This window comes from Maniola jurtina, chromosome 21 (assembly GCF_905333055.1).
Source record: "Maniola jurtina chromosome 21, ilManJurt1.1, whole genome shotgun sequence".
Lineage (NCBI taxonomy): Eukaryota > Metazoa > Arthropoda > Insecta > Lepidoptera > Nymphalidae > Maniola > Maniola jurtina.
The window spans coordinates 8,749,596-8,774,641 of record NC_060049.1 but is presented as its reverse complement, the minus strand read 5'-3'; the positions used below and the strand labels follow the sequence as shown (position 1 = coordinate 8,774,641).

Genomic DNA, 25,046 nt, shown 5'->3' with positions numbered 1-25,046 from the left:
GAATACAACATTCCTGAGATGGAAAAAGGTTAAACTTGAAAACAAAATGTAATTTTAAGGGTTCCGTACCTCAGAAGGAAAAACGGAACCCTTATAGGATCACTTCGTTGTCTGTCTGTCTGTCCGTCTGTAGATCGTGTCTGTCAAGAAACCTATAGGGTACTTCCCTTTGACCTAGAATCATATTTGGCAGGTAGGTAAGTCTTATATCACAAGTACAGGAATAAATCTGAAAATCCCGAATTTGTGGTTACATCATTTAAAAAAAAATTAAACCGGGTTTCAATTTTCAAACTAAGATAACTATACCAAGTGGGGTATCATATGAAAGGGCTTAACCTGTACATTCTAAAACAGATTTTTATTTATTTTTATGCACGATAGTTTTTGATTTATCGTGCAAAATGTCGGAAAAAATACCCGAGTACGGAACCCTCGGTGTGCGAGTCTGACTTACTCACCAAGTGCGAACTTGGCCGGTTTTTTCTGTTAAGCTGCAGTAATGTACCCCCAAAATAAATAAAAGGAAATAAAAGCGGGAATAGCCAAAATTGGCAACATTTTACTGTGTTTTCCGGCCCCATAATATTACTACGTACAATACCGTACCTAGTTGTACAATATATTTCATTGGTTCGGACACATTTTGTTCACGAACAAAACATTAAGTTTTACAGCACACAAAAGCGAAATAAAATGCTATGTAATAAACGCGCTATAAACTACCTACCTAACTGAGTTTTGCGAAAAATTTTAAGATATTTTTAAGTAAAAATATATAGAGCAACTTTGTTTTCCTTTAGGGTCTAACCACAAGTTACTTAATAAGTACGTTAAGATACGATTACTAGGAGTATTTGAATTGTGAACGCTAGAGAGAAAGTTTTGTTAGAAACTTATGAGAACATAGTATTTAAATTATGAAACCATTGTGAAAGTTACCTTACTCGTAATTATTTATAAGCCCGTGTTGCGCGTGGATTTAGGTTTTTTAAAAATCTTGTGGGAACTCTTTGATTTTTCGGGATAAAAAGTACATACTCAATTCGTTTATTTCGTCTACTTAGGTAGGTACTAAGGCCTGCTGTACATTTATTTAAACTGTTTTTACTTACCTTATTTTATATATCTATCTAATATATTTTAATGCGTTTAAAGTTAACAGGGCTCTCTCCGTCACTTACTCCATACAATCGTAGTTCCAATTTCATTTGAATATTAAACAACCAAAGTCCATGAAATGCAGACATACTTATTGTAGAAACTAATATCTTTGCCCACAGGCACAGATATTAGATTTGTGATATTAGATTATGTTTTAGATTTTTCTAAAAATATGCAGTTTTAAAATTACAGGGGCTCAAAGATTTGTATGTGAATTTTTAAGACCGCGTAACTTTTAAACCGAATATTTTAACAGAAATCTGGAAAACCACAGGCATAGATATTAGTTTCTAGAATATGCCTGCAAAATTTCATGGACTTTGGTTGCTTAATATTCAAATGAAATTGGAACTACGTTTGTATGGAGCGAGTGACGGAGAGACCATCTCTACCATGGCTCGAAAAGCGAGAAGAAATAAAGTAACGATCACAAAACTAAAACGAATAAATTAACATCATCATAAGTATAATATTACATCTAATGGGCTACGGTATGCAAAGCCAGCCTTGTCATTAGGAATTATTCATGGATGTCGTAGAAAAATATCCTCGATCTAAGATTTTCTTCGAAAAATATATGTTTTTAGAGCAAGATAATAAAATTCAAATAAAGCATAATAATCTTGTAAAAGATCATTAACACCGAACTCATATTTTTCATGGAAAATAAGAAGTTACTTCGAAAGCTATTAAGCCTACAACTTAGTTTAATAAGTTCCTTTTTTGAACAAAAGTTTTCCTATTATGTACTCTTTGTTGAAGATAATCCTCTCAATAAGTAAAGAATACATTTAATAATAGTCCGTATACACTGAGCTAGTCCTTATTATTTATTTAATTACGGTACATAATATTTTATTGTACAAAGTGTACAGTCAAAGTATGGGTTTCCTTGTACACACATAATTTATACGGTCTACTCATACTGAAAGGCTTGGCTTACTTACTATTGAAAGAAAATTAAAAAAAACTATTTTGCTTGTGTGGGGGTTGATAACTACGATATTTCTATAGTAAAAATAATCTTAAATTCATATTATAATTTAAAAAAATCGTTTGCTGCAAAAAGAATATTCTCGAAATATACAGTTACATGATTAATTTTTAACTAACTTAACTAGTGATAACTTAATTTCTAAATTATTCAAGTAAATTATTATATGGAAGCGGTTTAACCCGGAAAGTGTATGGCAGAAAACCGTAAAAATAAACGTCAATTTACTTCGATAGACGTAATGGGATGCAAAGCTTTGTTATAGTACATGTGTGTAGGGCCTTTAACGCTCCAGAATTTATAATTGAACACAAACTTTTTCAATTCGGACTTCTTTTGAAGTCAAAATGACGGTATAAATGAGTTTGTTCAATTTTGCGATAAAATTGCTAAGTAACAAAGGTTAACAAGGTCTAAACAAGGCAAAATAAGAAGTTAAGCAGTTCAAATCGCTGAACCGTAGACCACGTTTTTAAGATAAACATTTTTTGTTCTTTCCCTGTTACAAAAACTCACCATATTATTAATACTTATGTACTTATAATTTGTGGACCTCCATATTTTTGTTAAGTTTGTGAACGTCCATGTACTTATTTAGGGGTAATCTACGGAACTAATCATCCGATTCAAAAAATTCTTTCACTGATGCAGATGGATAGCATTATTCCCTAAAGGCTATAATATAATTATTACTTAAGTACATATATCAAGCGAACGAAGTCGCGGGCTAAAGCTAGAATTATTATAAAGACACTTAAAGAATAAAGAGGTTAGGTAAAAACAAATTTAGCTCGTAAAAATGGTTGATAGCCCATCACAAGAAAGGGGGTGGTGACTTTATTACATACATAAATTTCACCCCTAACATCTTATTTTTCGCTTACCTTTGTTTAATTTAATTAAGGTTTATTTACCGCAAAATGAGAGCTAAAGGGTCGTTTAAACTGGATGGATGGGGGTGTATAATCTATTATTTCTTAACTGACTTAAAAGTAGTAGTTATATTAAGCTTGTCGGTTTAATGCGTAAGAGATGGCCTATACGACATTAAAAGACCTCGTAAGTCGTAACCGAAATTATGATACAAGTGAAAAACTACAGAAGGTATAAAGCGCCGGACAAATCGCGTCGTATACGCGTTTTCTGCGGTTTCCGCGTTCTTGTTTTAACCCCCAACCCAATAAGAGGGGTGTTATAAGTTTGACGTGTGTATCTGTGTATCTGTCTGTGGCATCGTAGCTCCTAAACTAATGAACCGATTTTAATTTAGTTTTTTTTTGTTTGAAAGGCGGCTTGATAGAGAGTGTTCTTAGCCAAAGAAATCGGTTCAGCCGTTTGAAAGTTATCAGCTCTTTTCTAGTTACCTTAAACTTTTACATATCGGGGGTGTTATAAATTTTTAATTTACTCTTGTTTTAAAGTCAGCTCAGGAAAACTAAAGTTCAATAAAAGCCTGATTTTTCAACCCCAACTGAGGTATAATAATAAATTTCCTATATTATGTGAGTCAAGAAAATCGAAAGGTTTAGTTCTTAAGTACATAGTTAGACCGGGACTTCGTCTGTGATGGCGTTTGCTGGCGCGCGTGCTGTGCTTGTTTGGAGTGTTTTTTTTTTTGTTAAGAGTGGCTGGTTTTTGTGTTAGTTGGTGTTTTTTGGTGGTGGAACTGACTGGGAAGCGCTCTAAAGGGGCGCCGCGCGTATGTCGGCGGGCGCCGGCGCAGACGGAGTCCATACTTGTATAAATTCAATAACTTGAAAATATCACAAACTTGACATTGGCTAATCAGAGTAAAGCCAGATTTAAAGAAAAAAAAAATAGTTAGACCGGTGATAGTCTGTGGTTAAGACTTCGGTTTCGTTTTGGGAAATCCGGGGTCCAATCCCGGGCAAACCTCTAAATTTTCATTTACCGCTGTGAGTGGAGAGCAATTAAATATCACTTGCTTTAACGGTGAAGGAAAACATCGTGAGGAAGTCAGCATGTTTTTTTTATTCACATACAAGTTAGGCCTTGACTGCAATCTCACCTGGTGGGAAGTGATAGCGCAGTCTCAGATGGAAGCGGGTCAACCTAGATGGAGAGTCCGGTCTGAGAGTTTTTTTTTTATTAATTTTCATTCATTATAGGCAAGCGCTTGACCACAATCACACCTGATGGAAAGTGACGAGGTGGTCTAAGATGGGACACGTTTACCTAGATAATTTACGTTTTCCATAATGTTCTCAAAGATGTGAAGTCTGCCAATCCGCTTAAATGATCAGCGACGTGGATTAGGGCCTTAACCCTTCTTATTTTGAGCTGAAACCCGTCCTCAATAGTGGCCCGGCGATGTGTTGAGATTATAATGATGACCTTTGATATTTAAAGTTTGCTATTAATTTAACTTCCATACAGTAAACCTAAAACTCGTATGCCGCCATATAAATTCCAACCATCAAAAATTAGGTGAACCTTAATTCTTTAAATATTTACCCACGAAAAAACTCAATTCCTATGGGAACCATTTCTTAATTTAGTAAAGTTCACACGCAAGGAAGGCTCCCGTGGGAAGCGCTAAAGGTCGGATGTGATACATTTCAAGGTTCCCTAATTAAGTTACCGACGATGGGAACTGGGTGATAAGGACAAGCTTTTATTAAATCGTTTCGACAAAATCACATCGGAATTTAATTAACAGAGCTCTCTCCGTCACTTACTCCATACAATCGTAGTTCCCATTTCATTTGAATATTAAGCAACCAAAGTCCATGAAATTTTGCAGACATAGTCTAGAAACTAATATCTGTGTCTGTGGTGTTTTTGATTTTTCTAAAAATATGTAGTTTTAAAATTACAGGGGTTCAAAGATTTGTATTTTTCTTTAAAAAAAGGCCCAACTTTGTGCTCGTTTTTCTAGACAACGAAGCAATTTAATGAAATTTGGAAAAACCACAGACCTAGAAAATTTAATGAATATCATGCAGTAAAAAAATTATCGTTATATATTTTATATTGTTATAATTATGTTGGAACTACGAAAACCAGAAATTACACCCAGAAATCTTGAAAATTTCGTGCTGTCTCGATTTCTGCAAGAGGGGTGGTGAGGTGCGGGGGACGACCAACATAAACACACACACACCAATGTGTGGTAAATGACATAAATTCATTGATTAATAATCATATGTTGAAAATAAAGGAGAACCCCGTGTTTCTCGGTATAACGTTAGATGCAAAGCTTCTATGGAACACCCACATATCAACACTTGATGGTAAACTCAACTCTGCTGCTTACACTGTTAGAAAAATTCGACAGGTACTGACGTGGAAACTGCAAAAATTGTATATTTTGCCTATATTCACTGTATTATGTCTTACGGACTCTTGCTATGAGATAAAGCGATAGATATTGAGAAAAAAATGTATTACAGAAAAGGACAGGACGTGCAATTTATAATTTAAAACCGCGCGCTGCCATACAATAAAAATATAAGGAAATAAGTACCTTATTTATTATCTTATAGTAGCTTTTAAATATATTTACAACTAGCTAATGCCCACAGCTTTGCTCGCGTGGATTTAGGTTTTTGAAAATCCCGATCCTTTCATTTCCCAGAACAAAAGTTGCCTCTCCGTAATAGCCCGTCCCCGGGATGCAACTTGTTTCTGTATCACGTAAGAACATTTAAACGGATGATCCTTTTCAAATCCCGAGGGATCACCAGGATTTAGGAATGCAATTTCTTACAGCATCAGGGTTGAGGTCAACGACAAAGTATTTACTTGGTATAGATACCTTCAATATCAATTAATAATCGACACTTTTTAAATCCCATTAGCTTTAGTAGTCAGGTCCCCTGCAACATCAGGATTGAGGAGTTGGAATCCAAATTTTTTATTGAACAATGTCGCAAACTTTCTTTATCGATTAAAAAAACTAGCCAAAATTTCGCAGTTAGGTTACCTGCCAAATTTCATGGTTTTGAGTCAACGGGAAGTACCCTAGAGGTTTTCTTGACACACTCGACAGACAGAGAGATAGACAACAAAGTGATCCTATAAGAGTTCTGTTTTTCGTTTTGAGGTACGAAACCCTAGAAACGTAGGAACGGCATTCCGAACCAGTGGTAAATTTTTCTGACCAAAAAACACTTTGAAGTTTACCTAAAAGTTTACAGGAATAAAAATTTATCATTGTACTCCATTCCATTTCATTCTATTCCATTCTGTTCAAAGATAAATAGATTATAAAAATATTTGTCACCGAAACAATAATTTACGATACATCAACCAATATCAATTTTACTGATGACAATCTGACTATTACCAAAGTGAACGACTACTATAATATCTATTATATACGACTAACATAATATGTATTATAAATTGTGTGCCGTTTGCATTCTCACTAAGTTCTCATTAAGTTTGTTTTATTTGGTTAAACTTTCTGGCATTTATATTGTTATGACGTTTAATTGGCAAACAGTCTGTTTATTGGCTGAAACTCAAAAATTCAGCCAATCACAACAAATAAAATATTTTAATAATGATTGATGCAGCTTTCTGTAATCGAAAACAAAATATTTGACATTAACTTGAATGTGACAGTGATTTCCGAGTAGGGTTGCCAGAGGCCCCGTATTTTACTGGTTACTGGTTGGTATTTCAGGATACAGAAACCCGTAATTATGAAAATAAAATATGGGGCAAATAAAACTAAATATTTTTAGGGTTCCGTACCTCAAAAGCAAAAAGGAAATAGGATCAATTCGCTGTCTGTCTGTCTGTCCGTCTGTCTGTCTTTCCGTCTGTCCGTCTGTCTGTCTGTCCATCTGTCCGTCTGTCCGTCTCTTCGTCTGTCATGTGTTCATGAACAAATATTAGTATTTTCAATTTTCAAAGTAACTAAATATTAAATCAAGTAGGTTATTATATGAAAGGACTTTACCAGTACATTCTAAGACAGATTTTTATTTATTTTTATGCATATTTTTTTTAATGCATAACAGTTTTGATTTCTTGTGTAAAATGTCGAAAAAAAATACCCGAATACGGAACCCTCGGTGCGTGAGTCTGACTCGCACTTGGCCGGTTTTTTACAAATTCAGCCGGGCTGGCTTGCGAAACCAAACGCTGACGTTATGTCCAGTAGAAAGAATACATATTTTCCTTGTGCGACAATGCGTAGAATAATACCTGCGTAGCCGAAACCCACTCGATTTTGATCATGGCCGTAGCCAAAGAGGCGGAGGTTGGTTTGAGGATCTAAGCCTTTTTTTATACAAGTTAGCCCTTGACTTTAATCCCTCCTAGTGGTAATAGTGCAGTCTAATTTCTTGGCCGGTAGGGCCATACTAACCATATAACTAGCCATGACCCAAGCCTCCCACCAGACCAGAAATTTAGAAATGGCCACTGCGTCTGGGAGACCGTCAAAAACCTAAACCTAAAATAATACTTACACTATTTCTTGCATTTGCTTACCAATTTTTTTTGGAAATGTATCAAACATTTCGCGCTCGCTTCACTCGCGTTTTGAATTTGTATTACTTGGTGTATGCCCCGCAATTTCGTCTGCATGAATTTAGGTTTTTAAAAATTCCGTGGGAGATTTTCCGGGATAAAAGCTTATGTTCGTTTCTGGGGTGCAAGTTACCTCTGAATAGTAAGTATCAAAATTTTGGTAAAGAAGTATCTTGCTATGGCTAAACTCGTTTCCCTTTCACTTATTTTTTTCTTTTCTCCAAAAACACTTACGCTCACTGCGCTGCGCTTTTTCATTGTTGTATTTTATTCCACTATCAAATTGAAAGGCGAAATTCAACTAACCAGGTAATTAGCCCATAAAGTTGAGCGAACGTATTTTTCCTCATGACAGGATTCAGTTCCGGCCCTGATAAAACCTCTCCCGAAATCAATTCCTGGCTACGGCCATGGTATTGATACTTTGAAGGTGGAATTACAAGTTAAATGTAATTTTAAGTTAACATGCAAAGATTGTATGCATGAAATGTATAACATTTTATTTTACAAAATGAAGAGTTTTTAAAAACTATTGAAATAAATAAATAATCTTTTATTTAAAACCACATTGTAAACACAGTTCACCGATCAAGACCCGGCAACATACAGAGAAAAAATACAAAACATACAAATAAACTGAAATACCTAAATAAGCTTTCAGAGAGAACCACCGCCTATTTCTTCAAATAAAATAATAAACAATACAATAATACAACAATATATAAGAAACAATGTCTCCCGTAAACAAATCTAAACCCCGTATTTTTGATGGTGGTAGCCTGTAAATCTAAAAGAGGCAGGTGGCAACCCTACACCTACCCTACACCTAGACAGAATGAAAAATTTGTTTTCATTACTCGGCAGGCCTACTGCCAAAGTTTGACAGAAAGTGTGGCGGTAGTTGTGACCTCTGATTGGCCGACTCTCTTTCACTATTTGCTAAAATTGATGATTGCAACAACAATTTTTGCTTTTTTGTAATCTAAAACAGAACACGGACGTCAAACAGGTTGACTAATTGCAATCATTTCTGACCGGCTAACATTGTTCCGCTAGTGGCTCAAACTCACTGTCGCAGCAAGAACATGGTAAATTCAGCCAATCACAGCAATTTGAATTGGTTATCACAAATGTACCGATCTAGGAACCGAGAATGCACGAACCAGGGCAAATAGAGATAAGAACAATAATATCATACGTAGGAAATCGACGGGGGCTCGTTGACAAGTATCCTCTGTTGTTAGTTTCAAAATGATTGTTTCCCTATTTTTAACCCCCGACCCAAAAAGAGGGGTGTTATAAGTTTGACGTGTGTATCTGTGTATCTGTCTGTGGCATCGTAGCTCCTAAACGAATGAACTGATTTAAATTTAGTTTTTTTTTTTGTTTGAAAGGTGGCTTGATCGAGAGTGTTCTAAGCTATAATCGAAGAAAATCGGTTCAGCCGTTTGAAAGTTATCAGCTCTTTTCTTATAGAGGTTTTTGTGTCGGGGTTTTTTAAATTTTGAGTTATTATAATTCTATCTGAGCATCCTGGGACCGCGATATAATGTCTGCGAATTCGTCCGCTTTATGATTTTAAGAATCCCGTGGGAACTCTTTGATTTTGCGGGATAAAAAGTACCTAGACCATGTCACTCGCGAGATCTTTAACTGTACCCAATATGCAAAAATCCGAGTTGCACCAATGCTATATCAACTAAACGTAGATCCCCAGTAAGAAAGGAATAATCCATTCAAGCAAAGCCGGGTCTGATACTTAGTCTTTAAACAGAGGATTTCCAAATCGAAGCAGGTGGGACAGTAGATTACTGAACTGAATAAATACGTGGATACATCAATCATGTTAATTGACAAAAACCGGAGCTGGAAGAAAAATCCATTAGCAAAATGTGGATAGGTAGGTAGGTACAGGGGTCATAAAGCCTGTTCCACAGGACTAGGAGTAACAAATGTAAATTAAAAATTTATAACATCCCCGACAAGTATCTTGTTAATCAATATGACAGATTTGTCATTTTACTTCATTAATTGCATTCTCTATTTCCACCGTTTTCAAATGAAGCCACGGGTAACAAGGTATACAAGTGTAAATTAATTTATAACACCCCCGACAAGTGAAGGTTACAGTAACTAGAAAAGAGCTGATAACTTTCAAACGGCTGAACCAATTTTCTTGGTTTATAGCTAAGAACACTCTCGATCAAGCCACCTTTCAAACAAAAAAAACTAAATTAAAATACTTTCATTAGTTTAGGAGCTACGATGCCACAGACAGATACACAGATACACACGTCAAACTTATAACACCCATCTTTTGGGTCGGGGGTTAAAAATCCATTAGCAAAACATGGATAAGTACCTAGGTAGGTATATCGGTCATAAAGCTTGTTCCACAGGAGTAAGTGTCACCAAATGGACGCAGAACATTCATTTATGGGGCAATAAAACCGAAAAGTAATTTTCGAAATAACCGTGTGGATGGAAACATATGAGTAAGCTTATTTATGATCTTGTGCCGATAACTCAATTTTTAACCTCCGACCCAAAAAGAGGGATGTTATAAGTTTGACGTGTGTCTGTCTGTGGCATCGTAGCTCCTAAACTAATGAACCGATTTTAATTTAGTTTTTTTTTTTTTGTTTGAAAGGTGGCTTGATCGAGAGTGTTCTTAGCTATAATCCAAGAAAATCAGTTCAGCCGTTTGAAAGTTATCAGCTCTTTGCTAGTTACTGTAACCTTCACTTGTCGGGGGTGTTATAAATTTTTAATTTACACTCGTATACCTTGTTACCTGTGGCTTCATTTGAAATAGAGAATAAAAATAATGAAGTAAAATGACAAATCTGTCATAACTTGGCTAACACTTGGCTTTGACAAGTTGGCTAACGGAGTGGTTGGTGCACTCAGGCTTTAGAGCCAGATGACTCGTAGAAGTGTTAAAAAAGCTATAATGCCTAGTAGGAAAATTAGGTACCTAACTGGAAGATGATAGACTAAAGATACTACATAAAAAAACCGGTCAAGTGCGAGTCAGAGTTGAGCACCGAGGGTTCCGTACTCGGGTATTTAGTCACCAGCTTTATAAGTAGCACAAGCAAAGAGAAAATCCGATAACCGTGAATTTGTGATTACATCACAATAAAAATTTGAAAAGTATCATTTCTCGTAGTATCAATTACCCGGAGTTAAATTCGTATAACGAAAAAAAGCTCTTTTATTGACCATCAGTCATAAGGTAATTGGCAAAAAGGCCATCGGGATACACATTGTAACATTTGTTCCTCTTTGAAACAGGTGGCTACGAGTCATAAAGTATGTTTTACAGCAATAACTCCGATAATGGTCGATACATACACGTTTATGAGCCAATAAAACACGAACGTAGAATTATCCGCGAATTTACTTATTGCCTACTATCTATCTAAGTTAACTTTGACCTAGTAGGTACTTTCCTGCAATTATACATCCATCCATCAGCCTGTATGCGTCCACTGCTGGACATAGGCACCATAGGCCTTTCCAAGAGCGCGCCACCAAACACGGCCTTCCTCATCCACCCGCTCCCCGCCACCTTCTTCAGGTCATCGGTCCAGCGGGCAGGAGGTCGTCCCACACTGCGCTTACCGGTACGCGGTCTCCACTCCAGAACACGTCTGCCCCATCGGCCGTCGGTTCTACGACAGACATGACCTGCCCATTGCCACTTCAGCTTGCTAACCCTTTGAGCTATCTATATCTATACTAATAAATAAAATTGGAGTGTCTGTCTGTAATTTCGAAATAACTACCTCATATTAAGCATATTTGAACGATACCATAACCGAATCACGTTTTTAAAATTTTTGTCTGTCTGTCTGTCTGTCCGTCTGTCTGTCTGTCTGTCTGTCTGTCTATTTGAAAAGGCTAATCTTCGGAACGGCTGAACCGATTTTGACGGGACTTTCACAGACAAGTAGAGGATTCATCAGGGTGTAACATAGGCTTACTTTTTTAACCGACTTTCAAAAAAGGAGTTGTGTTTTTCTACCTATGTATACCGAAATCTCCGAGATTTCTGAACCGATTTGAGTAATTTTTTTTTAATCGATAGAGGAACTTTGCGACATTGCCCTATAAAAAATTTAGATTCCAACTCCTCAATCCTGATGCTGCAGGGGATCTGATCACCAAAGTGGATGGGATTTAGAAACTGTCGTCGGTTATAACTTGATATTGAAGGTATATTTACCAAGTAAAGACTTTGTCGCGCGGTACGGATAGACTACTTTTGTCCTGGGAACTCAAAAGTTCCCACGGGATTTCTAAAAACCTAAATCCACGCGGATTTAGGTTTTTAGAAATAGAGGAACTTTGCGACATTGCCCTATAAAAAATTTAGATTCCAACTCCTCAATCCTGATGCTGCAGGGGATCTGATCACCAAAGTGGATGGGATTTAGAAACTGTCGTCGGTTATAACTTGATATTGAAGGTATATTTACCAAGTAAAGACTTTGTCGCGCGGTACGGATAGACTACTTTTGTCCTGGGAACTCAAAAGTTCCCACGGGATTTCTAAAAACCTAAATCCACGCGGGCGAAGCTGCGGGCATCAGCTAGTTATACATAATATCCTACTATAATGAGATACGGATCCGAGACCATGTTATGTGGCTAACTATGCGTTTTAAAAGGAAGCTCAGGCAAGAGTCACTCAGTGGGCGACGGAGAGAGCTTGGAGTTTTTCTAGGTAGGTACGTGAATAAGATAAAGTTGAAACTCGACTGCGATCGTCTTAATAAACGCTGAAATATTAAAGTAAAATTGTTTTTCTGTCCCTTGGTATATTTTAATGTTGTTGTACATTTATATTCATGAGCTCAGAATTTTTTCCTTTCATTTGACATCCCACTCGATACTCGGTGGTGTCCAAAATGAAATTTTTGGACACCACCACTTTTTTGATGTAACATCCGTTAGGTCAATTTTTTTCGCATATAATATAGCCTGTCTCCCGGACCTTTACAACGAATCAATTGACACCTCAATCATCAAAATCGGTCCAGTAGTTGAGGCACTACGGTGGAACACACAGAATCTGGATACAAATATACATACATAGACTGCTAAAATCATAACCCTTCCTTTTGGCTTTGCCGCAGTCGGATAAAAATACACATGGATCTCGTAGTACTTTCGTACTGATTATGCTTGGACTACAGGCCCTCACTCGTAAGTCGTAACTTTGTTCGAGGGCAGGCCACAATGTGACTTACCTCTATAAAAAGAATCGCCAGGTAGAACGCTGTGGCAAATAAAATGGATAAATAAAAAGAAAAAAATATTTTATAATTCCTTTATTAAAGGTTTTCAAGAATTTACACTTAGGTACTACTTAGATTCATTCATTATTCATACACACTTTTAATCAAAATGAGTTTTTTTTATGTACAGTAAATATATCTCAAATATGTATATGTAAAAAAATATAAATTACTTACATTACTATATAATATACAATTACCTACTATAAGATATTATACAACTATTAATTTATTTCAATGATTTGTTTAAAAAATTAGAAATTGTTCTTTACAGAAATATAAGGCAGTTTGGTAAATAAGCGTGTTTTATTCATCATCGCTTCAGTAATTTATTAAAATAAATATTTATTTTTTTCGGAAGTACTTTGTCTGAAATTCACCATTAGTTATATCTTCTAAAGACTGAGTGACTTTAATTCACAATTCAAATTACGGTCCGCCTAAATAAATAAAATGGATGAAGTTTAAATGAAGCATAATATTAATTCACATAAAAATACAAACATTATTCAATCATAAAAATTCAGTTGCCGATCTCGAATTATCCTAACTAATCCTATATAGCCTAAAAAATTTTGGAGACCGTAATGACAAAAAGTGAAACAAACGATCGAACGCGGCACCTCATTGGCTGGGCAGCGTATAGCTCATATGAGTGAGCGAGACAGAGTACAGCTTCACTTCTGTCGGTTGCCTCACAACTGCTCACGGCTTTTTTTAGTTTACATTCCGTTGTACGCGGGGCCGCCACCACCTTCTGGTACTACCCAGTTGATGTTTTGTGAAGGATCCTTAATGTCACATGTTTTACCTGAAAAAAATGATTCTGTATGAAGAGATGAGAAGTTTCCATTTTTTTTTTTAATTAATCTATACTAATATTATAAAGAGGAAACCTTTGTATTTTTGTATTTTTGTATGTTTGTATTGAATAGGCTCAAAAACTACTGGACCGATTTCAAAATTTCTTTTACCATTACTTAGAGGGATTCTTCCGAATCCGTATAGGCTATATTTTATCCCGGAAAATAGATAGGATTTTTCGTGGTAGTGTCCACCCGTGCGAGCCCGGGGCGGGTCGCTAGTTTTATATAAATTTAAGTAAAATGTAACAAAAATATTAACATATGTGTTTAAATTTGTAGTTGCAACACAAAGTTAAAATATAGTAGTATTTCTTGTACGATGGTACAGTCCGACTCGCACTTGCCCATTCTTTTTTCACTATACCAATCTGAACCGTATGTCGAAATGAATAAAGCTGAATTTCATTATATCTAGTATAACTTAGCTATGCAGCCAGCCTTCAAAATAATATTGCAATAAGATCGTCGCTAGTTATTCAACTAAAAGGTTGCTTAATGGATAAGGAGCGGACTGAATTCTGAACAAGTGTAAATTAAAAATTTTCAACACCCCCGACAAATCATTTTCAAATAAATAATTATGTATATCTAGGCAACGTCCATCTTGACAGCTTGACATTTGTCAATTGACACTTGAATATTATGAACCTAAGGGTTATCTAACCTTCTTTTCTACAAGAAAACTAGAAAATAGCTGATAACTTTTAATCGGCTGAACCAATTTTTTTGGATTATAGCTAAGAACACTCTCGATCAAGCCACCTTTCAAACAAAAAAAAGTAAATTAAAATCGGTCCATTCGTTTAGGCGCTACGATGCCACAGACAGATACACAGATACACATATACACAGATACACAGACACACAGATACACAGATATACACGTCAAACTTATAACACCCCTCTTTTTGGGTCGGGGGTTAAAAAAAGAATAACTAATTAAAAAATTGGTTTACTTACAGTGTATACAATTTTGTGCATTGATTTGTAATCTCTGTCCTTCTCCGGTCTCTAAAGGTACGAATTCGTATACTCCTGTAATACAAAAATCCAAATTAACCAAAAAAAATAACTTTTTTTCAATCATCAAATAACTTTTATCCAAGGAATAAATTTGACGTTTTGACAGATTTTCTATAGAAAAAATGTCAAAGCCTCAGATTTAGTTAAAAGTTATATTTTGATGATTGTAAATTCAGCCCTTAGTAAATTAATATTAGTAAACATAATATATATAGCGTGTTTGATTGTGAAATTAAGCAACTGCCGGCCCACTACTAGGCACGGGTCTCCTCTCACAATGAGAAGAGTTTTAGGCCATAGTCTGCCACACTGGCCCAATGTGGATTGGCAGAATTCACACACATTTAAGAACACTATGGAGAAGCAATTAAATCACTCGCCTTAACCGTGAAGAAAAACATCATGAGAAAAACCTACATCTCGACAATTCTCTATAGTGTTCTCAAAGTTGTGTGAAGTCTGAAAATCCGCATTTATACATACATAATTACATAGACTCCCAAAATCATTACCCTTCCTTTTGCCGTAGTCAAGTAAAAATATAATCTCTTACCTGCAGGACAAAACCTCGCTTCTGGTCCATCGAAGACAGCGAGGTTTCTCTTCACGGGTACTGTGTCATCTTTCAGTGTCAAATGTGCTGGTTGATCGGCTTCGTGGTTTGTTCCTATTCAAATATAAAACGAACAAACAATTTTACACTTGTTATTAAAAGGCGTACACTTAAGGCAATACAAATGTTATTACTTTTAGGGTTCTGTACCTCAAGAAAAAAGGATATATATCCCTTATAGGATCACTTTGTTGTCTGTCTGTCTGTCTGCCCGTCAATAACCCATAACTGTTTATCAATTACTTACCAGTTAACGCCACAGATGACAACAAATCAAAGGTTACAACACCATCAGGTTTGGGGTACTCGATGGGTTGACACTCCTTAGCCGGTTTCAAGCGAGCGTGGTCCGCACCTGGATTCATATTAAAATTTCATTTTTTCTCCCTAAAGTTTTTGAAAAAGGTAGTTTTATTTCACGATTTTTTTTTTGTTTTTCCGTGGGACTAAGGGTGAGACCTATAGAGCGCACTTTGACTTTGCTGACTTAAGGAACTTAAAACGAAACAGCGCTATTCCGCTGGCATAAATCCGTCTCGTTTTAACTGAAAGTTAAGTCAAAGTGCGCTTATAGATTTCAACCTGAGGGTGAGATCTAGGGACGATAAGTACTTGGACTTTTGCTCAAACTTTACTTAGAATTTAAAAGAAACAGATTTATTTAACAGATATATGAATCTGTGACGAACTCCGTGGCGCACTGTGGACTAAGTGGGAGGTCCCAGGTTTAACTCCTGGCAGGGTCAATTAGGGAATTTATAATTTCTAAATTGTCCATGGTCTGGTCAGATGTGAGGCTTCGGCCGTGGCTAGTTGCCACTTTACTGGCAAAGCCGTGTAACCAAGCGATTTAGCGTTCGTCTAAAAATAAGATACGTTACCGCCATGGCTCAAGGTCCAAGGTTCCTTCCCGCGCATGAGCGTAGAGAACGCCGAATACGCCACGCCTCCATACAAGCCGAGCGACGTGTGGAACGACGGCCGGCAGTTCCGGACTTGCTGCAATATTAAACGGTAAACTCAATGATATCCGACTAATATTATAAACGCGAAAGTTCGTACATGTATGGCTGTTTGTTACTCTTTCACGCAAAAACTACCGGACGGACTTGGGTGGTACCGGACGAAATAAGTACATACATTTTCACCAACAATTTCAAAAACAATATTACCTTCAGTTCCTTGTAAACGTATGATTCTCTGAGTTTGTCTTCGTACGCGGTGGGCGTGGCTCCCTTCTCGTGCGTCGCCTCGCCCGACAGCACCATGTCTACCGCGGTCTCGGCCGCCAACATACCTGACGACGAAAAATAATCCATCTATACTAATATTATACATGCGAAAGTGTGTTTGTTTGTCTGTCCTTCCTTCACGCCCTAACTAAGCAACCAATCGACTTGATTTTCATTTTTATTTTTTAATCTTTAGAATAGTTATACCTAAATTAATTAACCGAGTGTCAAATAAGAATTGTAAACGGCACATTGTTTAATGCGTATTTGGTACCCACGATACAGGACTACCTAGTGTGGGTACCACCAGACACAGAAAAATTGTACAAGACTGTATTTGGTAAATAAACATTTTTTGATTTTCATTTTCATTTTCAATACAACTTACCGCTCTTCATGGCGTTGTGGGTGCCCTTGATCCGCGGCACGTTGAGGAACCCAGCAGTGTCCCCCGCCAGGCAGCCGCCAGGGAACACCGGCACAGGCAGGCACTGCCACCCACCCTCTACTAGCGCCCTGGCTCCATATGCTATGCGAGTACCACCTGAAGTCCAAAAAAAAATATTGGTTGAATTTCATAGAGTATAGGACATTATAAAGATCTGCTATAAAAGGCATGAAGATCGCTATGAAAGGCATGCAGATAGCTATAAAAGGCATGTAGATATAAAGATCTGCTATAAAATGCATGAAGATCGATATAAAAGGCATGCAAATCGCTATTAAAGGCATGCAGATCGCTATAAAAGGCATGCAGATATAAAGATTTGCTATAAAATGCATGAAGATCGCTATAAAGGGCATGCAGATCGCTATTAAAGACACAGATCGCCATAAAAGGCATGCAGATATAAAGATCTGCTATAAAATGCATGAAGATCGCTATAAAAGGCATGCAGATTGCTATTAAAGGCATGCAATCTTACCTTCAAACATAGGTTTGACATAGGGGTGAGTCTTAAACTTCTGGAACTCTCTGAAGGGGCTGAGGTAGGGGTTCGCATAGTCCAAGCCCACCACAAAACCGACCGCGACTAAGGGAGCTTCACCCTCTTCCACTTTGAGGTGGTATATGAAGGAGCCCCCATATGTGGTCCTGTCTAGGGGCCAGCCTATTGTGTGCTCTACCAGTCCAGGCTTATGGTTCTGCAGAAATATCAAAACAATTAATACTATACCCTAAATGTGGAATGGTCTGCGTTTTTAATATCTTAACATAGAAATAATCGAACTTTCTAGCAAGTTAGGGAGTATCCTAGAATATACAAGGAACCAAAATCTTAATTTGCTATAATCCGCCAAACCAACGAAATCTGTATGGTACGCAGCACCACACAAATTGGAGTTGTGTTGGAATTTGTGTGGTGCTGCTTACCATACAGATTTCGTTGGTTCCTTGTATATCATGGACTTCCGCAAAATAACGCCAGCTTCTATAATATGTATCCTAGAATGTTGGAAAAAACAAAGTGTCTTAGTGGCTAGCTTCCTTGTATTAATAGGGGGTCAAAAAAAATATTTTCTTTTAGATCCTGGTTTAGTATTTGAGTTTACTAAGACAGCATAATGCAACATTAATCAAAACAACTAATAGAATATTTCAGAACCTTAGGGGAGAATTTTGTCTCTTTTGTGTTTGTATAATAATTTATCATTAATCATCTAGTTAGTGTAAGTGGCACTGCTTTTTCAATTAAATGTAAAATAAATAAAAATAAATAAATAATATTGAATATACACACAAATGCACAATTATATACCGTAAACTTACCTCTGGTTTAATTTCCCAAAGTTCTTTCAATCCAATGCCATAAGATTGTGGTTCACTTTTCTCTCTAAGATTAAACTTATTGGATACCATTTTTGTTAAGTGTCCGTGGCATCCTAGAAATGAAAGAAATTGTGCTTCATAATAAATTAATTAAGAGAACCTAGTAGGAAGCGCAAAACCATTTAAATAGCATTCAAATATTGTAATACAAAACAACCTCTCATTTTGATCAAAAAATTGTTTAAATTGCAACCCCAAGCTAATCCATCCAATCAGACAAATCTACGTGAAGTATGTGATATGCATCGCCCCACCCCACTTCTAAAAAAACAGGAAAAGCAAGCACCACCAACACATAATATCACACGATTATTCAAGAACTAGAGGATGCCCGCGGCTTCGCCCGCGTGTATTTCTTTTCTTAAATCCTGTACGAACTCTTCAATTTTCCGGGATAAAAAGTAGCCTATGTCCTTCCCCGGGATTTACCCCAAGTCTGTACCTTTCATTAAAATTGGTTCAGCGGTTGGGCCGTGAAAACGTAGCAGACAGACAGACACACTTTCGCATTTATAATATTAAGTATGGATATAACAGCAATGCAATAACTGATATAATTTATTATCTAGGACAGAAGAGGCAACTCCAGTTCAAGTCTAAAAGCTAATAAATCCACTGACCTTCAGTCAATATGGTGATCTTGGAATGGAACTCCATGCCCCGTTCAAACATATCCTTAGGGCTTCCGTCCTTGGCAATACCCACGTCACCAGTCGCTACTCCTTTGAGGGAACCGTCATCCCGGTACAAAAGCTCCGCACCCGCGCATCCTGGCCACACCTGGTATAAGAAATTTCATACTGTTAACCAGAGGTTACCATTACTTAATTAACGTTAAAGCTATACACATTTCGTTATTTTACGTTAATAGAACTGGTACTGATATGATTTACCATTACTACTGTTACTGTTACTGGTACTGTTACTGGTAGTGGTTATTGTTACTGGTATGATTTAACATTATATTTTTATCGTTACTTAACGGTAAGTGCGTTAGCTCGATAATGTTAATTCAAAATTCAAAATATTTTTATTCAATTAGACTTTTACAAGTTCTTTTGAATCGTCAAAAGCATCTACCACTGGTTCGGAATGCCTTTCCTACCGAGAAGAACCAGCAAGAAACTCAGCGGTTGCTCTTTGAATGGATTTAAAAGTATCATTATTTTTGTCTCTACTTTTTAACGTTAAGATAATGGTACTTTAGTAATGACAAAAAAAATACTGGTAACTCAGTCCCTGGTTTCATATATCAGAAATCAAGAAATCATTTCAAACTCACCTCAGCACCAACTGCCTCGGCTTGTTCCGACATCCACCTCACCAAGTGTCCCAACCTCACAACGTAGTTACCATGATTGTAATTTGGCAGCCCTGAAAAATAAGTGATGATATTACATACTAGCTTTTAGCTGGGAGTTTGTGTAAAAGGTTTTAACATCTCTGTAGAATTTATTATATTCCTCAGATCAAAAATATTTTATGTATCTTCCAGGAGGGATCTCTATCCCTAAATTTATCAAGATCGCTGATCGATGATATTAATGTGGATTGTTTATTATTATTATTGTCCCTTAAGTTTAATTAAGAGATTGTGGTTTTTTTTTGTTTTTTTTTAGGGAATATTAGCCATGATAATCATGACTAATACTCCCCTTTCCCCTCCAATTTAGGGTAGGTAAAGCTTGTGCCAGGAGTGGGTACGACAATAGTGCAACAGGTGGGGTTTGAACCGCCGACCTTTCGTAATTCAGTCTGCTCCTCAACCGTTAAGCTATTGAGGCAAAATTATGAGTTTACAGTTCAAAATTCAAAATTCAAATTATTTTTATTCAATTTGTTCTTGTTATTTTTATTCAAGTTGAGAAATCTTACCGCGAAAAACAGGTATAGGTATCCTTCCACTGGTAGTCAAAAGTCCAAACTTATCGGAAGTGACCGGTGTGTTCATAGGAGCACCTTTCTCCTGCCAGTCGGGTATTAGCTCGTTCAAAGCTATTGGGTCTACACAGGCACCGGAAAGTATGTGGCCACCAGCTTCTGCTGCTTTTTCTAAAAGTGTTACTCGTAATTCCTGAAAAAAGTTAATCTTTTTATTTGTTTGACTTTTCATTTATTTAACATGTAACAGTCACTTAGTTTCTTTCTTTATACATACAGATATTGAATGTAACGACCGGTTCACACATGTCTCCGTTTTACTGTTCCGTTTTATCGTGTACGTTTTTTTTCGTCGATGGCGTATGTAGTTGTATGAGCGACTTCACACATGGCACAGTATTCTGTATACAGTAAAAAATATCGTTCCGTAAAAAAATTACATTCCGTTTTGTCATCGAATACTGGTCGGACGGAACGGAAATAGTATACGGATACGTAGAATTTTAACGGATAGATCCATCCTTGTAGAATAGCGGCGGTATAGTGCGAGTTTTCTGTTCACACATCGCATCCAGTAATGACGGATCCGTTGAACGTTATAAGGTGCCTATATGTGAACAGAGCATAAATTTATGACGTATCCGTTAAAAACGTACCAGTAAAACGGACTCCCATGTGTGAACGGGCCGTTAATAGAGACTTGCATATAAATAATATATATATATATAGACCTAGCCTTTTCCCATGTTAATTGGGGTCGGCTCTCCCAACCATATTATTCCAAGTTGTTCTATTTTGGGTTGTCATTGTGTCTATTTGGGCTAGGTCTAGGTGGACTTGCATATAATAATTCATGCAGAAAATAAGTGATGATAAGAATACATACAGCCCCCTTTTCCTCTGCAATTTGACGTGCTCTGATGGCAGCGGCCATGCCCGCTGGACCTCCTCCTATGATGAGGATATCTGTTTCCTCCGCCACACGCTCCATGTTTACATCTGAAAATTAAAATCACCAGCCATATTATAAATGCAAGACTGTATTTGTTTGTTGGTTTGTCGTGAAAGACCTGGAGAGTGACATAGGCTACTTTTTATCCTGGAAAATCAAAAATTTCCCAAGGGATTTCCAAAAACCTAAATCTCATTTTTTTTTAAAACAAAGTCTAGTGTATCAACTATTAATGTATATTTATAAGAGGAAAAGCTGACTGACTTATCAATTTATAACTTAAAACCAGCTGAGCTGGTCAAGTAACTCGAAACCTCCATTAAAAACATTAAGAAAAGATTTTCAGAATATCCATGTGAGCGAAGCTATGAGCTAGTAAACTAATAGACCTGCTGCTAGTTTATCTATAAATACTAAATAGTATACAACAGCCAAATTTCTGTATACTGTTTACAATTCCATATTGTCTAATTTTTTTAACTTTCAATTTTTAAGCAAGTACCTAATTAATAAGAATTAGTTTCATATGCCTTGGTGTATGTTATACTATGTAAGATAAACGAACGATAAATATGTGCCAAATTATTATCAAAGTAAACATTGAGCTGATACCAATTTCATAATATTAACATGTAGTTTTGAAACTATCACTTACCTTTCCATCTTGGATCTTTATCTCGAGGATGAATTGTATAATGAGTGGTTATCTTTGGATAAACATCAGAATAAAGTCTTCTAGCAGCATTTGTTAGCCTCCCTACTGGAAAATAATTCACCTTTCTTCACTTTTCGATAACAAGTTTCCAACCAAAACAATTGATGAGGTTAAATGAACTTTGAACTTCTATATTTGAAAATAACATTGCGTAATGGAAACTTTTAACAATCCACTTATTTGGCATTTATAGTAAGCAAATGAGTATTTTTAGTAATTTTCTGAATTAATTTCACAAAAAACTCTTAATTTTCGAAAATTAATTCGAACAGCTGATGGTCAACGTCACTACAGAACAAGTGTTTTACGAATGTTAAAGTTTAAAAATTATTCACAGTTTAATTATACGTTACCAAGCAGACAATTTAGGTAATCATGAAATTATTTTGGGCCTTTTTGCGTTTAAAAAATAATTATTTACCCTGACGAGACGAACTAACAAGTGCTGTCGCCATTTTTACAAAAACATACGTTCCGTTTTCTTTTTCAACTCCCATTTCACCGTAACTGTCAAACTTGAAAATAAATATTTTTTTGGTTGGTATAAAATGAATAAAATGACCCGTTGCATAAAATGAATTTAAGTTTATGTGCCTGGTACCTAATTAAGTAATTACTCAAATGATAGGTTAATTAACATTGAAAAAGTAAGTTTCCTACAAAATACATTTATGTTGACATTGTGACATATTGAAATGGAACGTTAAAGCGCGAAAAATTTAAACTTCGCGCGTATTTTACATAATATCAACCCTACAATTTTTTATCTAAATCGTAAACATATAACGTGATACGAGTATTAAATCGAGTTAAGTAACACGTCTAATGGTCTAATTAATGTCTGACTAACATTTTTGTAGTCTTTTTGGCAAATAGTGTAATCCAAAAGATATTTGAATGATTAAAATTCATAGTTTATATATTTTTTTTTTCTTTAAATCTGGCTTTACTCTGATTAGCCAATGTCAAGTTTGTAATATTTTCAAGTTATTGAATTTATACAAGTTAGTATGGACTCCGTCTGCGCCGGCGCCCGCCGACATACGCGCGGCGCCCCTTTAGAGCGCTTCCCAGTCAGTTCCACCACCAAAAAACACCAACTAACACAAAAACCAGCCACTCTTAACAAAAAAAAAACACTCCAAACAAGCACAGCACGCGCGCCAGCAAGCACCATCGCAGACGAAGTCTCTCGTAGTTTATAAAATAGTTATCTGTGCTCGAAACCACAGACTCATACAAGTGTAAATTAAAAATTTAGAACACCCCCGACAAGTGAAGGCTACAGTAACTAGAAAATAGCTGACAACTTTCAAGCGGCTGAACCGATTTTCTTAAATTATAGCTAAGAAAAACTAAATTAAAATCGGTTCATTAGTTTAGGAGCTACGATACCACAGACAGCTACACAGATACAAGATACACAGATATACACTTCAAACTTATAACACCCCTCTTTTTGGGTCAGGGGTTAAAAAGTTAAATGGGGTAAATAAAACATAAATCTTAGAAAAAAACCTTTTAATTTATCAGTTACATCGTTACATTAAAAAAGAAACTTATAATAATTTTAGAAAATAAGCGTATCTCTAGACTCCTGCTCTTCACTTCACTGGCTTCATCTGCCACAGTCCATCGTTCAGATAGTGGCAGTTCTCAATTCCTACGCCTTTGTTCACTTTGGCACTGGAACAAAACACATTTTTTTAAATTCAATTTAGGTACAATAATTGTTTTATTTTGATGAAATTCAAAAATTGGTTCAGGAGTCAGTTATTCAAGATAGGAGACGAAATGGTTCATCGCGAATTTCATTCATATGGGTATCCTTTTTATCTTACTTTAAGGCTCTGGATTTCAGCATTCATGAGGATTTTTTGTCAAGAATGTTGGACATAGGTAATAAAAGTAATATTATTCATTTTTTCCACGTGCAATAAATATTTCCAATAGATTTAGAAGGTTATTGGCCCACGCCAATAACCTTCTAAATCTTTTGAGCAACATAGGTTACTTATAACGGCTTATTTATAATTAAATAATGCCCGCGACTTCATCCGCGTGGATTTAGGTTTTTAAAAATCCCTTGAGATCACTTTAATTTTCTGGTACCAAATTTGGCCTATGTCCTTCCCCGGGATGCAATCTCTGTATTAAATTTTGTCAAAATCTGTTAAACGAAACTTATCAAGCTAATAAGCACGTAATACAGATACAGTTCTGTAATTATATGTATATGCGTTTCAGATTTATTTTACTTATCTACAAAATATTATGAACTTTGATATAGCGAATATCAATAGGTTATCAGCGCCTCGTGATGACTAATACTTGCAACGTAATATATCAGTATATCCCAGTAGAATAGTTTCCATTCCATTCCATCAGCCTGTATGTTCACAACTGGACATAGGCCTTTTCAAGAGCGCACCACCAAACACGGTCCGCCTTCCTCATCCACCCGCTTCCCGTCACCGTCTTCAGGTCCTTACAATTTAATAGTTTCCAACGCCTATATCTAATATCATTCACCATCCATGTCCTAAAATCCTAATATCCTAAAATCCTTTAACACCCATCTCCTGAAAGAACTGAACACTAATTACAATTTGTTCATTTTTGACTTCCTTGCCCCGGACCACGTCAAACTGGGGCATATTATATTCACACCTACAAACAACTGATATGTCACCGGTAGAAAAGACGTGATGACCATAGCGAGTGCATGCTTTTTCCCTTCAGCCATCACGGCGACAATTGCCCTTTCCCATTTGTGACTTCCTTGCCCCATACGATGTCAGACCGGGGCAGGTCGACGCCTATAAACTATGATATAAAGTGAAGTGATGCCCACAGCGAGCGCTTGCTGTTTCCCTTCAGCCATCACGGCAACAATGCTGCCCTTGTCCACTTGTGACATCCTTGCCCCATACGATGTCAGACCGGGGCAGGTCGACGCCTATA

General features: G+C 36.4%; 2 protein-coding genes across 2 annotated transcripts in view; both read right to left on the bottom strand.

The window, feature by feature from the left end:
- Nucleotides 1-12,987: 12,987 nt before the first annotated feature.
- LOC123876412 (electron transfer flavoprotein-ubiquinone oxidoreductase, mitochondrial) lies at nt 12,988-22,603 on the bottom strand. Its single transcript, XM_045922661.1, has 15 exons — nt 22,504-22,603; nt 22,023-22,127; nt 21,302-21,414; nt 20,410-20,608; nt 19,817-19,908; nt 19,155-19,314; nt 18,475-18,587; nt 17,630-17,849; nt 17,092-17,247; nt 16,644-16,768; nt 16,353-16,470; nt 15,719-15,826; nt 15,412-15,525; nt 14,796-14,870; nt 12,988-13,780 (listed from the first exon to the last, which is right to left on the bottom strand). The coding sequence occupies exons 1-15, from the start codon at nt 22,577-22,579 to the stop codon at nt 13,692-13,694; spliced, it is 1,863 nt and encodes a 620-aa protein (XP_045778617.1). The 5' UTR covers nt 22,580-22,603; the 3' UTR covers nt 12,988-13,691.
- Nucleotides 22,604-23,588: 985 nt separating this feature from the next.
- LOC123876425 (malignant T-cell-amplified sequence 1 homolog) overlaps nt 23,589-25,046 on the bottom strand; it is a 35,940-nt gene continuing 34,482 nt past the window's right edge. Inside the window, exon 5 of the mRNA XM_045922683.1 lies at nt 23,589-23,768. Coding sequence (XP_045778639.1) covers nt 23,687-23,768 — 82 coding nt within the window. The 3' untranslated portion in view covers nt 23,589-23,686. The remainder of the gene's footprint in view (nt 23,769-25,046) is intronic.

Coding starts and splice junctions, on each gene's coding strand:
- LOC123876412 (XM_045922661.1), bottom strand. CDS start 22,579: ATGGGAGTTGAAAAAGAAAACGGAACGTATGTTTTTGTAAAAATGGCG. Junction 16,769..17,091: donor CCACAACGCCATGAAGAGCG/GTAAGTTGTATT, acceptor TTTCGTCGTCAG/GTATGTTGGCGGCCGAGACC. Junction 16,471..16,643: donor ACGTTTACAAGGAACTGAAG/GTAATATTGTTT, acceptor TTAATATTGCAG/CAAGTCCGGAACTGCCGGCC.